At 42.4% G+C, this 16,108-nt stretch overlaps 1 protein-coding gene across 1 annotated transcript; it reads right to left on the bottom strand.

Annotated features, from left to right (window-relative positions):
• Positions 1 to 665: 665 nt before the first annotated feature.
• smarcad1b (SWI/SNF-related, matrix-associated actin-dependent regulator of chromatin, subfamily a, containing DEAD/H box 1 b) lies at positions 666 to 15,291 on the bottom strand. The gene is made up of 23 exons (XM_058412766.1): positions 14,864 to 15,291; positions 14,148 to 14,283; positions 13,955 to 14,066; positions 13,052 to 13,100; positions 12,754 to 12,839; positions 10,889 to 10,987; positions 9,430 to 9,508; positions 8,086 to 8,495; positions 7,718 to 7,902; positions 7,427 to 7,517; positions 6,983 to 7,082; positions 6,842 to 6,901; positions 6,693 to 6,768; positions 6,011 to 6,146; positions 5,788 to 5,919; positions 4,641 to 4,736; positions 3,894 to 4,011; positions 3,295 to 3,410; positions 2,643 to 2,831; positions 2,430 to 2,548; positions 1,550 to 1,732; positions 1,187 to 1,296; positions 666 to 992 (listed from the first exon to the last, which is right to left on the bottom strand). The coding sequence occupies exons 1-23, from the start codon at positions 14,904 to 14,906 to the stop codon at positions 931 to 933; spliced, it is 2,787 nt and encodes a 928-aa protein (XP_058268749.1). The 5' UTR covers positions 14,907 to 15,291; the 3' UTR covers positions 666 to 930.
• Between the last annotated feature and the right edge of the window lie 817 nt (positions 15,292 to 16,108).

Here is a 16,108-nt window from a genome sequence, read left to right as displayed (position 1 = left end):
TGAGGTTGCACTTGTGATCGATGGTGACACATTCGCCACACTGTATACGCTGTCTCTTATCATAGACTAGGGAGACTTTATGTTTTATTTATTTTTTTATTTTTGGTATATTTTGTAATAATTATAAAAACTTTCACCTTATGATCAGGGTTTTGCATTTGATTTTTTATTTATGATCATATTGAATACAGTATTGATATAGGATTGAGGTTTTTACTGCAATACTGTTAGTGTTTCTTTTGTACTACTTAACAACTCAATAATAAACGTTATAACTGAATTCAGATAGTATAAATTAATCCGGTGGTGTCCAGTCTTATCCGCAAAGGGCCGGCGTGGGTGCAAGCAGGAACCACACCGGATTCCACACATTTAATCAGTTGACCTTGGCTTTCAAAATGTTTCTGCATGGTTGGAATGAAAACTTACTCCCACACCAGCCCTTACTGGATAAGACTGGACACTCCTGCAATAATCACTGGACAATCATAGTGCAAATATGTATAAAAATACGTCTTGCATTTGGGATTGGATATACAACTCAAAACCTGTTTTCCCTGATATTTCACTTTCACATACAGATGATGATGATGATGTCTATTATTATAATTAGTAGTAGTTATAGTAGTAATGTAATACAAAACATGAGTGTGAAAAATTCATACTGTGGTTTTACTCTTTTTTAATACTTAAAGTTTTGGCAAACACAGAAAATAAAAACAGTACAATACTTGATAACATTCTGAAACGGATCCAAAGACCATGGTGCACTGTCTGCAGAATGCTGGAGTCTTCCAGAGCATGTGCATTTGTAAACTCAGATCTCTAGTATAAACGTAAAGGATCAGTGCACAGGATCTTTGTGTTACAGTACTTCAGTCAAAATGCAACAGAACACGCTCACAAACAATAATCTTCTCCATCTGCATCTCACAGTCCCAAGGAAGCTTTCAGAAGGGAGGCCATGTCATCCGGAATGGTGTCCTCGTCACCTGGACGGAGGTAGAAGGTTAATCCGGACGTCAATCACGTGGGCATTTACGCGGTTAAACAAACTCATGAAACTGTAACAGTATCCGGTCGATCAGAGGCTGTCCTCCGATATGCACTCAAATATAAAAATAAACACCTTCATATAAAAGTATAATGCTGTATTGGTGTTTATTAGATTAATCTGTGAGCTCACCTTCCTCAGTGGCAGTCATGTCCTGCTCTAGTTTCAGCTTCCTCTGACCGATGCGGAGCATTGCGTCCTCTATGGAGTCTTTACTTATCAGCTTGATCACCTTAACATTCCTGCGTCAGGTTAAAAAGAAAACGCTGATTATAACGCTTATTTATAATGAAATTGCTAATTACACAGGTAAGCTATTATTATGTACAGGACTTAATAATATTATAATAATAGGGCTAATAACCCCTAGTAGCCTTTATACAGTAGTTAGTATTTTGCTCCTTTTCAGTGTTTAAACGTCTCTTTTATCCTAAGATGTAACCATTGTAGGTATCATGTTAAGTATTCTCTGAACCGTTCATCACAGGCTCTGACCTGGTTTGTCCGACACGGTGACACCGGTCCTCTGCCTGCTTGTCGTTGTACGGGTTGCAGTCGATGTCGTGCAGGATGACGACGTTAGCTGAGGTCAGGTTGATGCCGAGTCCTCCAGCTCTGGTGGAGAGCAGGAACACAAAGATGTCCTGGTCCGTGTTGAACTGGTCGATCAGCACAATCCTGTCATAGTAGACAGAGGAGAAGAATCTTGAGATGGGTCTAAATGTCTGCTTAAAGTATCGAATGCTTTTCGAGCTAGGAGTAGCTGATATTTACAGGAAGCTCTCTATTTAAATCATCACACACGGGTCTCAAGCGGCTTTCCTCATCAGTTTAATGTCTAAATAGTTTACTAATGCAAACTAGTTGACTAATGTAAACTAGCATCACCACCTGAAAGCTCCAGTGCTCCTGAGCTTCATCCTGAGCTTGGGTTACAGTCTATTAGGAGTTTCTCTTTATCTCTGTAGGTTTCCTGCATGTTCTCTGGACTGGCTATAAGTCTGTGAGAGATCTGCCTGGACTGTCCATTCAGGGTGTATTCTCACCTCACACACACCTTACACACCACTGTCACTCAGATCAGGATAAAGTGCTTACTGAAAAATTTTGCCGATACTACTAATCACGATTCAGAGCCATCCTTTTAACTAGATAGTTGTAAATGTCATCATGTACGTGTGGCCAGAAATAGCTGTGGAGAAGGAGAGGAGACACAGCTGTGACATTTACTATAAGGTCTGAGGGCCACAGATATCGATGGTCTTTTTTTAATAGCCTTTATAAAATGCAAATTTCATATGAAGTACACATTGCAGCAGTGAGCCTGGGATGTCTTCTGATAGAGCTGTGTGATTGCGCTTGTGAAGAGACTCACCTGTCACTCATTGGCGTGGAACCGTCCATTCGGATGTACCTGTGCTTGTGGTGTTTGAGCAGCACCTCTAGGATGTCCAGCATCATGGTGAACTGGCTGAAGAGGGCCACTCGGTGACCCTGAGGAGGACACAAGCGGTTTGGTGGCAGATTCAAATCTTACACTGGGGATTGAGTTACATACAATGATAGCAACCACACTGGAAACTCCTACCTGTTCTTTGAGGTCTTTCAGAACATGTGTGAGAAGGTGGAGCTTCCCCGAGTCCAGCAGCTGCTCTGTGTTCAGCTGATGGTCGTGAAGCATAGGGTACTGCTGGCACAGATGATGCAGCTCGAAGTCTGACATCACCGCCATGTCCTCCTCGATCAGAACCGGGTCCGAATCACGGTGACTGGGCTCCTGTGTGTCCACAAAGCACCAGATAGATTTAGGGAGCAGGATATATCTGAAGTATACTGATTAGAGACTGGTAACATCACATATGTTATATTTTCACTTATATTTTCAGTTCAGTCAAAAATTAAAAGGTAAAAGGTATTTTGCCCAAATTTCAAACTCATGCTTGTCTAATTAAACCTTCCTCTATTGTCTGTTACAGTATTTTATGTTTATTTCAAGCAGAAAATCTGAAACAGGATTTATATGGTCATTCATATTATATATATATATATATATATATATATATATATATATATATATATATATATATATATATATATACGTTATATAATGAGTATAATAACTCAGTCCCCTGATCTGCATACTGCTTAAATTAAACCTGATGGATGGAAAGGCTGTAATCATCTTCCGCTACATGGCCTGGAGATATTCTCAGGTTAGGATTAATGATAGACCTGCGCACCTTGAGCATGAGTCTGCTCATGGCGGAGAGACGTCTGCTGGTGTAATACTGCCGGTGCAGGAGCGGGTGATTGGCCATCTTCCTCAGCTGCATCATGACATTGGTCAGTTCTCGTTCTGGGTGAGGATGAGAGACAGAGACTTATGTAGAGAATGAGGAGTATGTTTACTGTGTAGGTTTTGCCTCAATTCTAATTAATTACTGTGGTCAGGATGATGATTTAGCCTTCCCATTATTATTTTTTTCCTTTTAAATTGGTACAAATTACAAAGCAATTATATGCAGAACCCCGGTAACTCCAGCTCTCCAGAGAACCTCGCTCTTTTCTAATGAGGGTAATGATTTTAGGAGCACAATGTGAAGTACGAGGCGTAAATATCTGGTGTTTATCTAAGACCTATACAGACGTCCTCCCAGTTGAGGTAAAATGGGCGGGGCTTATCACAGGGAAAGCTTGCGTAAGCATCTTTTTTAATGTTAACATTGTAAGAAAATACAGCTTTCGGAAAAAAATCCTTGATGTTTTTCAGCACATTTTGTAGAAACTGAAGCTAATTCCCTTTCTTCATCATCATCATCATCGTCTTCCTCCAACATACTCTCTGTGTTGCCGGAGCTCTTTAGCTTGCTGAACAGAGCGTCATAAAGCTTCTGTTGTTTCTCGCTCATGGCACAGAACTCGATCTGCTCCTCCTTGGCAGGCAGCTGCTTCAGGACCTGGTGAGCAGAGCAGAACAGAGCAGAGACATTCACTAAGCCTCCTGTACCTCAGCAACACGGCAAAGATTCAATTTTTTACAGAAAATCAGGAACCTGTCATTTTTATCCATTTAGAGTTACATTTGATTTTGTTGTGGAATGGTCCAAGGCTAGTTCCTGAGCTCACATATATTATAGCAGATGTAAGCAGATGTCCTTCTAATAGTCTTTCAGTAGTTTCACTCTATTTAGGTTAAGAATGAAAAAGCTTTACAGTTTTACCTCGGACTGTTAAAAGTGCTGACACTGGAGACTCCTTCCAAAAAAGTTTTTCTTTGCTAAATCGCAAAACATTTATTTAAATCCTTCGATTATCTGATTATCTGATTAATGATGGCAGACGTTGTTGCTATAGAAATGAGAGCATGCTAAACCAATGAAGCCGTGGCTATTAAACGTTCATCGACTCATTCTGACCAATCAGCTTCAAGAATTCTAAAATAATATAATTAACAGCAGACACACAAGATTAGTCAATTACTCTCCATGAAGCTTCACGCATACACTGACATGAGCTGAATTGTGTATCAGAGATAATCTCTCACACACAGCATTAGCTCACAAGCACATAGCGGGCTGCACAGTACCTCGCTTTTGATACGCCGCAGGATGAAGGGTTTCATAATGAGTTTGGCGTGAGCAATACGGTCCTTCTCAAAGCTGCTCTGCTCCTCTGAGGATTTCTGCATACACATGCATATGCATACAAACACACACACAAGCTCAAATCAGCATTGCTGTTGTATTGCATTTCCATTCCTGATCCTGCACAGCCACATGTCTGCGTACATCTTTTCCCTGTTTAATTAAAGTCTTTGGGGAATCGGTCAGGTGTGCTGAAGCATGAAAAACATTACCCAGATTTATAAATCAACACAATTTATGCTCTATTTTGCGCTGAGGACGACAGGAAAAAAGTACACGCCCAAATCTTCATATAATCACTCCCAACCACATTGTTAAGCTACTTAAGCTGTTCAAGCTGCAGTGTATTAAACAAAAAAACAGAGCAAATAGAGAGAGTCTACTTTAAAGATTTCAGTTCGTGGTGGAAGAGTATATTAATATCTGAATCATTTTCTGGCCAGTTTTTGTAGTACAATTCTGTCCACGAGCTGCGATTGTACACGAGGCTTACGTGGCATTACAGCATTCAGTTGTTGGGTTTGATAAATGAGTTGTGAACCACCGTGTTCCGGCTCTGAAGAACTGCATGTGCTCCGAGGCAGAAACCCTGGGTTTTTTTGTGTTAGAATTCCAATACTTGGTGCTTACATTAGGCGCACAGCTTCAGTGCAAATCTGCTTATGTGGAAAAAGAGCAACTTAAGATTTATTTAAACATTTGTGGATGGTCTATGTTTAGCTTCTCACTGATGTGGAAATTGCATTAAAGTGTGATGCATTAGGAAGGCTGTGTAAGGGTAGGGCTGCGGTTCTCCAGAGATCTCCAGCTTTACTATTCGGTTCTTACAGCATTCATGGTAGTTAAAAATATCGGCGAGAATCAAGGGGAAGGTGTATAAGACAGTGGCCGTGCTGTATGGTTTAGAGGCGGTGTCGCTGAGGAAGAGACAGGAGTCAGAGCTGGAGGTAGCAGAGCTGAAGATGTTGAGGTTCTCTTTGGGAGTGACAGGATTAGGCACGAGTATATCAGAGAGACGTCTCATATTGGACGAAGTTAGGGAGAGGCCAGATTAAGACAGTTTGGACATGTTCAGTGTGTGTTTCCTACCATGGAGAACATCTTGGCGATCTGCGAGGTGCTGCTGGAGAACATGTTGGGCATGATGAAGTTAAGCAGAGACATCAGCTCTAGCAGGTTGTTCTGCAGCGGCGTTCCAGTCAGCAGCAGCCGATATTTTGCCTGTGGAGAACACACACACACACACACTTTTAAAGACGCTCTGGACTAACCGGCATAGTGGCCATGCCTCCAGGCAAACCTTTACACTTACGTTGATGCCCATGAGGTGGCGATAGCGCAGCGAGCTCATGTTCTTCAGCATGTGACCTTCGTCAAACACTGCGTATTCCAGCTTGAGTTTACGGAACAAGCTCCGATCGCTGGAGTTCCCAATGGTCAGGTTGTATCTGGAACCCGAAAACAAAAACACAACCAAAGCTTCACCTTTAAATGAAGAGGATCCTAATGAGCAGACTGTGAGAAACACCCACGCTTTATTAGCAGGTATAATGCACACCAAGGGCTCACTTTACCTCATCCTGATTCAGCAGGCATTTTAGTGTTCGAGCGTTATTACTCCTTCTTAGCACACAGCTAGAGGTCCTGCGTTGATGTGCGCGATTATTGAAACACATGCTTGCAGATCAATCTTACAGCCGTCGATAGATCGATCCCAAGCGCCGCACTGGAGTCTGCTGCTACGCATCATTATCTTTAAGCACTTTAGCAGGGTGCTCTTTTATAACAGCATCTGTTTGCTGAATTAATTCAACATTATTAATGTAAGTCATTGCTAGGAGCTTCTATATGAACCTATTCCTGATCCTTTCATTATTTTCTTCACCTTATTCTCCATTTTCCAAAACTTTAACCTACATAGCGACACATGGGCGGGGCTTTGGATTCATCGATTCAAAAGATTTTCTCAGATAGATACAGATTTCAACACTCACGTTGAGACAATGATGTTATAGTCCACTTCTTCGTTCAGGATCTCGTAGCGGATGCACTTCCGTTCCTCGACAGACCCTAGACAGACGCTGTGGGTTAGACAACTAGACCGCTCACAGATTCACGTCCATTATGTCACGACAAACCTTACCGTAGTAAACCAGCACTTTTAAACTCGGGCACCAGAGGTTCAGCTCTCGAACCCAGTTATCTGCAAACAGGAAAACATTCAGATAAAGCGCAAACGTCTGAAAGCTACAGAGGTATGCTTAGCGCTAGTCGCTCCACTCACCGAGCGTGGAGGAAGGCACAGTAATGAGATGCGGCCCTCTGTTTCCCTCCTGATATAAATGCGCCAGAAAAGAGATAACCTGGATGGTTTTTCCCAAACCCTGCAAAACAAAATGTGCATGACTGAATTTCGGTAGGTTCAGGCAAATCAACATTTTATTTATTGATCTGGAACTTTCTCAGCACACATCAGCCTTTTTCCTTCTATTTAACAACTAGAAAAAGAAACTGGTTTGTGCTGCCATTTTTTTAAATTTGATATGTATTTTTAATGCATCACACTCCAGCTGTTTTGTCATGGTGGTGTTAGACACTTTGGTGAAATAATCGTCTATCTGAACAAAAAAAAACTTAATTCTTTATCACTCAGATTTTACGTTATATGACTGTACATGGACGGAGAGAATAAATTAGAATGGTGAGAAGAGTGTGTGTGAGATTTCACCATTTCATCTGCCAGGATCCCACTCAGCTGGTTCTTGTGAAGCAGAGTCAGCCAGCTAAGACCAATCAACTGGTACGGTTTCAGCTTGAACCTGGAAACACACACACACACACACAAACATACACACAGAGCATAGAAAATTATGACATAATTCGATTAAGGCTTTATTTAGAAATTTTATGCACTGGATGTGTATAATACAGACAAGGCTGCTTTACTGAACACACACACACACACACAGTCAACGCAGTAAATGATCGTCCTGCAACAAAAACGAATAGGCAAACACACATGCTGTTAAGGATGTCTGGCTGCCTCATAGATCCCAGTCCCTTCTGCACTAATTCAGCCATCTTTCTGGAAATTTCCTCGCACTTGACCATGAGCCCCTGTACCACCTCTCGCTCCCTGAGGACCTCCCGACACCCGGTGAGCAGCTCTGCAGAGAGGCCGTTACCTCTGTGTAGGACATCATCCTGTGGAAAACGAATACGGAAGCATTCGTATAGCATAGCATGTTCTGCATCATTCACATGAAATGCTAGCGCTCTATAAACTCTAGATGGTTAACTGCTCGGTTAAACGAGCCGCTGTCTTTTATTCATTGTTCTGGTAGATGAACTGATAAAAGGGAGCGAAAAGAAAGAGGAGCCGCTCACCAGATCGCTCCACTTTTTATACGGCCTCAGCTCGATGATTTTCTGAGCCTTCTTCAGAGAGCAGCCAGCGATCAGCGTCAGCTCGTCGGCCGTGGCCTTCTGGAAGAAATCCAAGATCTGAGCCTTCAGCTTGGGAAGCTTCTCGTTGGCCTCGTCCGAATCGGAGTCCAAGTCTAAGGATCTGGGCGACGCCTCGAAGTCGCTTGCGTTGTCTTCTGAGCTGCTGTCTTTCTTCTGGATTTCTCTCGCGTGCCGTCTCCTCAACGTCTGTGTCTCCCGATCTCCATTTAGGGGTCTGTGGGGTAGCTGCTTTGTTGCAGACGTGCTGGGGTTTGGAGTCGGGTTTGTGCTTTTGCGTTCAGGCGATGGAGAGGGTTCCAAGTCAGAGTCATCAGTGCTGCACTCCACCACTGAGAGAAAGAACAAGGAGATAATTATGATGTGAAAGCAACTTATTTATTGTAGTATTGCAGTCATAAAGACTGTCCTGTGCTCATCCCAGGTCTTTTATTCACAATATCGTTTTGTATATAGATCAGTTTTCTGGATTTTGCATGGTAATGGACTTTGTGTATGTAGTGAAAATGTTTACGTTATGACAGAGTCTTTACGGCTTAGTCGTTATGACAGATTGCACCGTTTTTGCTTCACTATCACACGGTAAAGGAAACTGTCTACAAAATTTTATGGTAAGATATCTCTAAATGTGAAAAAATGCATATCCGCCAATTCCCGCTCTAAAAATGGCAGATGGTGCAATCAAAATCTGTCTATATAGCACAAAAAGAGATATCTTTTTTTCTTCTGTAGTATCTTCTACACTATCTTTGTAATTTTCTTTAACAGCACTGGGCTGGGATTGCATTCTGTTGAACCTGTACGTCACTTTGGATAAAAGCATCTGCTGGCTGAATAAATGTAAATGTAAATTTCTCTACAGCGCTTCCACACTGTACTGGAGGAAGCCAAGCCATCCTTTTTGTGCTGTTCCAGCACCAAACAAATCTTGGTCGGTTAATCAAAACTGCACGGCCCTTGATGACCTGCCTCAGGTGTGCTGAGAGCTGGAGCAAAACCAATTTAGAGCAACCGGGTTCAACACCTCCGTCCTATTATGGTGAAATACGCTTTATTAAAGTCCCTGTCAGGAAATGCTGAAACAGCAGTGCAGGTGCTGCGGGAACAGCTGAGCTTACGAACGCCGAGTCGGGCCCGACATACAAATTACAGCCGCTGCAAACGTTGCTCAAAAGTGTCTGTTATTACAGCGCCATGCGCTCTCAGATCTTCATAATGTAGACCGTTTCTCTTTCAGGCTGAAAGAAAGCAGCAGATAGTCTTTACCGTGTTCAGAGAACATGCGCAGTGCCTCCAGGGCGTCCTCGATGACCCAGCTGTGTTCATGAAGCACGTCCCTGAGCTCCTGCAGGAACGAGCAGCACACATATCACATTTAACACATTGATAACACACACATTAGTACAGTTCAAGCGTCAAAAGCACAGAGGCTAGGGGGAGGATTAGATGTCTGAAAGATACATCAGTAAAATACTATGTGATTGTATTTGTTTTAATTTTATTAAACAAAAAATGAGGACACAACTCCTTTATTAAGACTGTAACACAGAAGCCACACCTCCTTCACTGCAACTGTAATAGGCCACACCCCCTTCACTACGACTTCAATGCCAAGGCCACACCCCCTTCACTATGATTGTATTACTGAAGCCACAACTCCTTTAATAAGACTGTAATACTGAAGCCACACCCCCTTCACTAAGACTGTAATACAGAGGCCACACCTCCTTCACTAAAACTGTAATACAGAGGCCACACCTCCTTCACTAAAACTGTAATACAGAGGCCACACCTCCTTCACTAAAACTGTAATACAGAGGCCACACCTCCTTCACTACAACTCTAATACTTAAGCCACACCTCCTTCACTAAAACTGTAATACAGAGGCCACACCTCCTTCACTAAAACTGTAATACAGAGGCCACACCTCCTTCACTACAACTCTAATACAGAGGCCACACCTGACCTCCATCACTATGACTGTAATACAGAGGCCACACCTCCATCCTTATGATTATAATACTGAGGCCACACTTCCTTCACTATGACTGTACTACTGAGGTCACACCCCTTCACTACAACTGTAATACTAAGGCCACACCTCCTTCACTATGACAGTAATAATGAAGCCCCACCTCCTTCACTACGACTGTAATACAGAGGTCACACCTCAGTCACTCTAACTGTAATACAGTGGGCACATCCCCTTCATTAAAACTGTAATACAAAGGCCACACCTCCTTCACTACGACTCAAATACAGGGGCAACACCCCCTTCCTTACAACTCTAATAAAGGGGCCACACCTTCTTCATTACAACTCTGGTACCGAGGCCACACCCCCTTCACTACGACTGTAATACAGAGGTCACACCTCATTCACTCTGACTACTAGGAGCAGCAGGTCCAGAGGAAAAATGATCAGGTTCTACTTTACACTCTTTATATTTTCTCCCAGAGACACAATCCAGAGAACGCTTTATGATTCTGAATCATTATCATTCATCGGTGGAGTCAGAAAATCACTGAGACGTAACACAATATTCAGACAGCTCGAGAGTAATATTACTGTACTGCGATATTATATTGTGAAAAACAGCACTACACAGAGTCTCATTTCCCAGAAGATTCACACAAATTCAAACCTGCTGAGCAGATCCACGGTGAGAATAATTAATCGTGTGAGTTCGGAGAATTGAGTCGTCCAGACACACCGGTCACTCACCTCCTTGTTGAGATGAGGGAAATTACGCCGCAGCTTCTTCACCATGCTCTCCTGCTCCCTCCAGCTGGGCTCGGGTCCCTCATCGGCCGAATCGTCAGTCTGTGGGAAGTAAAGGAAACTGTCTTATAATGCACACACCGATTTAACTAATGATACCGTTCGGCCTGAAAGATCAAACCTGACTCCTATTGACTCATATTACTTTAAAACGTCTTCAGTGCTGGTGCTAGCCAATTTATTATGAGGTAGTAGAAGCAGCTTCCTGTTGAAGTGCGACCTTGGTGTGAAAAATTTTTTCAACAGCGTCTAGACCAAACACTATTTTAAGCCGGATAGAATTTTAAGGAGATAGAAAACGTGGACTGAAGTGGCAGATCACAATCACTCTAGATGTCTTGTTGATTTAAATTCAATTTTTTTAGCACCCTTCCATTTTGTTCTAATGCTGCATTCGTGGTACCTCGTAAGTGGTTATTTGCAAGTTGTAATAAAGTCATTTCCCACCATGTCACATTTGACTGGAGGGAAGCTTGCCTTTTCGCTCTGTCAGAGCTTGTAAAGCTCAAAAATACCTACTTTAACTGTGCTTTCACACACATGGCTCCAAGTGGCTATTCGTTCTGATCTACTGTCGTGAACTTCATGCAACATTTTGGGCAGAAATCGTAGCACAGCAACGTCAGCCACAAGCTAGCCACTAGTTATACGAGTGTTAAAACTAATGTGTTGATTACCTCATCAAAACAGTGACTAGTATGGTGAGTGTAAGATATCAGATTTAATAAATACAGTGTTTGTGTGTTAATTGGTTGCAAATGACACTTTAAAGCATAAGGGTGTACAAACTTTTGCACTCGCATTAAAAAGCACGCTGTGAGTAAGAGAGAAAAGCAAGTTTATAAATTCTGTCTCAATCCCATCGTTCCCATAGCTGGGCAACCGAAAACACACCCACACAGCGTCTCCAGGGTACTCAGAATGACAAGTAACAAATAAGCCGACCAGGCAGCCGTCCATCACCGCGAGGGGGAAAAGATTAACCGTTAAGCCAAGAGCTGACATGACGGAAAAGCAATAATGTTTCTGTCCTTGAGCTGTATTTTTTAATGCGATTTTCACATTAGCAGCTTTGTAGTGGAGCACTCGCAATTTATCTGATCAGGAAGTCCACCGTGACATGATAAGACATGGGGACGGAGAACGCTCTGTAGTCATGAAATTGAATCACAGGTTCAGACTGAAATACTAGTGGCTTTAAAAAATGGAAGCTAGCGAGGCGTGAAAATAGCCCCAGTTCTACGGAAGCCACGTTTAGGATTTCTCGGGAAATATTTTTCCAGGCCATATGACATTTGGTAGACATGAAGATAAAACCTGGAACACAGCCTAACTTTCAGCTATGAAAGATATTTCAGACAAATTTTCATGATTCTACTAATAAGTCAATCATTAACACGTCGAAATAGTGCTTGTATATGTAATCTGAATTTTGTTGATGTCTCACGTAGGGAAATGTCACACTTTCCACCATTTTGAGGCGCCCATAAGGTAAATAAAGGCCCTCTGTGGTACGATCGAAGCATTTCGACAGATAGAAAATAAGTCTCTCTTTACGTCTGCCAAATTTCACGTGGCTCGATGTAATATTTATGGAGATATTAGATCAAAAACTAAGCATAGCTTCCTGAAGAAGACGTTTTTTATGGGTGTTGGGACAAAATCGGAGATTTGCAGCAACAGCACTGTCTGAATTGACAGGGTATGACCCTAATGCGTTCAGTCTGGGGTTCTCCAGAGCTCTGATTTAGCAGTGAGAGCCTCTGAGGTGTATGTAAAGACAACACAGTAGCGTTAAGTGAGCTCACCAGTGACTCACGCCTCTTCTTGCTGCTCTTGTTGCTCTCTGAGGAATCGTCACACATCTCCTCCTGCCTTCTTTTACACACTGGATCTGAGAAAGAGAGAGAGAGAGAGAGAGAGAGAGAGAGGGTAAAAACAAACTTGTCAGTTCACATCCTTGAAGCCAATCCATTAACGTCACTGAGACGATGCTCGAGATGTTAAACACCACTTCTAACTAATCACAGTTCAGCATCTGGACAATATCAAGAAGGGAAACAAGCAGCACACAATGTATGAGCAACTGAGTGAATGAATCATCACCTCCGTTTCCAGATGTCTTTAAGGACGAAGGATGTTCCTGTTTGGTCTCCTGAAAGAACAAGAACAAGAACAACACCATTAACAGACACAAATGTTCACAAAAAGACTGTCACACTTACACTAGATTGCCAAACGTTTTGGGACACCGCTCCAAATCACTGAATTCAGGTGTTGTTTTTCAGGGGTTGGGCTCGGCCCCTTAGTTCCAGTGAAAGGAACTCTTAATGCTTCAGCTTCATACCAACATATTTTGGACAATTTCATGCTTGTGGGAACAGTTTGGGGATGACCCCTTCCTGTTCCAACATGACTGCACACCAGTGCACAATGCAAGGTCCATAAAGACATGGATGAGCGAGTTTGGTGTGGAGGAACTTGACTTCAACACCTTTGGGATGAATTAGATCAAAGACTGCGAGCCAGACCTTCTCGTCCAGCATCAGTGCCTGACCTCACAAATGCGCTTATAGAGGAATGGTCAAAAATTCCCATAAACACACTCCTAAACCTTGTGGAAAGCCTTCCCAGAAGAGTTGAAGCTGTTATAGCTGCAATGGGCGGGACAACTCCATATTACATTCATGTGCATGTAAAGGCAGACGTCTCAGTTTTGGAATGGCTCACAGTCTCCGCTCTAATTCACTGCTTTGTGCACTGGTGTGCAGTCGTGTTGGAACAGGAAGGGGTCATCTCCAAACTGTTCCCACAAAGTTGGGAGAATGAAATTGTTCAAAATGTCTTGGTATGAAGCTGAAGCATTAAGAGTTCCTTTCACTGGAACAAAGGGTCTGAGTCCAACCCCTGAATTGAGTGATTTGGAGCGGTGTCCTAAAGCTTTTGCCAATATAGTGTAATCATGTTGAAATAAAGAAAAACATTTTGAATCTCGCTCTGGATCTGTACCATCTGTCGTTCCTGTCCGTCCTGTTGCGACGTCTTCATCTTCACCACGTCCTCTTCATTGGAGAAGATCATGTCCAGAGTCAAGGTCGAGGTCGCAGTAGTCTTTCCCGGCCTGGTGAACACCACAACGGCTGTAGGTCATACGTAGATGTGACAAAATTTCAAAAGTGTTGACTTTAATTCACCATCTTACCCCAGTGAGATCATAGAGCTCCCTGATATCTCCACTTCTGAGTCAGAGGACGAGTCCACCGGGACAGAATCGGGGGCTTTGACAGGACTGGGTTTAGATGGACGCTTGGCCTCAGGAGTTTCCGGTACTGTGTTGTCTGAAATAAAATAAGATTTTCATTTCGGGCATATGTGGAAATCGTGTATTAGCTTACAGTCAAATTTACATCAAAATTTATCAAAAATTAAAAAATATCACTGGACGATGATAACTGGATGAGGTGAGGCTTTTGATGATCTTTGAACTGGATTAATTTTATTTTATTTTACTTAATAAAGAATAAACGTTTTTATTACCATTATCAAACACACACAAAAAATCGAACATACCCTCCATCACCACCTGATTTTATTAAATTGTATATTATTCAATTCAGATTTATTCAAAGCAGCTTTACAGAAATATAATAATTTAGAATATAATTCCCAAAGTTATAATAAACTAAACACTAATATAAGTATAAATCAACATGAAAAAACGTCCTTTTACATAAACCTGCAAAAAAGACCTCTTCCAGACAGTTAGCTGGGATTGAGCCAGGGGCTGTATCCCAATTTACTCCTCATTAAAACTCTAGAGCACTACATAGAGCGCACGCGCCCGTTAGGTTGTTCCCTTTGTAGTACACTTATACAGACATTCGCGCTCCATTTGGGATAGGGCCAGGGTCTACCTACCGGTACCATCCGCAAGAATTTCGGGTTCATCTTTGTTCCTCATTGTTTAAACTGCACACATTCAGGAAAAAATGCCGCGCGAATATTAGTAACGACACAAATGAAAAAAATGTCCGGACGAAAACGTCAAGAAAACGAACTTTAAAAAGCTCCTTATGGCCACAATCCACGGAAATTAGCCGGCTAGCTAACAAAGGCTGACATATTTGTAGCTTAGCCACCAAGCTAACCACCAGCCAATACACCTGGCAACCTAGCAAAAGCTAAAACCTTCTTATTTGTGCATGCATTTGTTTTATTCCATGCTAATATCATCCGTCACGCAAGGCCTTTTAGGACATACTGAACTGAGAACGTTTTATTGTGGAGACATTTAACTAGAGAAAGAAACTAACACACTATGAGCCGCACGACTGATTATGGCAAGGTTGCCAGATTGGGTTCAATAATCCACATCATTCATGTTGCAACCTTTGACGTTATAATATTCACACGACCAGTACATAGCTGGGGTTTATTATATGAGCAAATGTTTATGGAGTCCTGACTATCACAGCCATATATGCTTTTTTGACCATACCAGTCCAGATTTATTCCCCTCTTTGCTGTTATAATAAGCTCCACTGACCTGAGAATGCTTTCTACAAGATGTGGGATTTGTTAATATTTATCCACAAAAGCATTAGTGAGATCAGACACTGATGTTGATGATAGTGAGGAGGTCTGGGGTGCAGTCCCAGAAGGTGTTCAGTGGGGTTGAGTCAGAGTCAGAAGGCTCTGTGCCGGACACTCAAGTTCTTCCACTCCAACCTTAACACACCATGGAGCTCTGTGCTTTGTTCACAGGGGAATTATGCTAGAACAGGGTTAAGTTGTCTTTATTTGTCACAAATACATTACAGTGAAATCCTTTCTTCGTATATAGCCCATCTTTGGGGGTTGGGGTCAAAGCACAGGGTCAGCCATGATACAGCCCCCCGGGAGCCTTGTGGGTTGGGGGCCTTGCTTAAGGGCCCAATGGTGGCAGCTTGGCAGTGTTTGGACTTGAACCACGATCTTCCAGTCAACAACCCAGAGATCATTTTTTCCATTAACCACTTGAGCTACCAAGTTTGGACCTCTTATTCCCAGTGAAGAGAAATCTTAATTGTACAAGACATCCTATACCATTGTTTGCTTCTAACTGTGTGGCAACAGTTTGGGGAACAACCACATATGGCAGCGTTGTTGGTTACTTGGGGTGCA

Source organism: Hemibagrus wyckioides, linkage group LG16, assembly GCF_019097595.1.
Source record: "Hemibagrus wyckioides isolate EC202008001 linkage group LG16, SWU_Hwy_1.0, whole genome shotgun sequence".
Taxonomy (NCBI): domain Eukaryota; kingdom Metazoa; phylum Chordata; class Actinopteri; order Siluriformes; family Bagridae; genus Hemibagrus; species Hemibagrus wyckioides.
The sequence above is the reverse complement of the archived record's forward strand: the minus strand, read 5'-3'. Positions and strand labels throughout refer to the sequence as shown.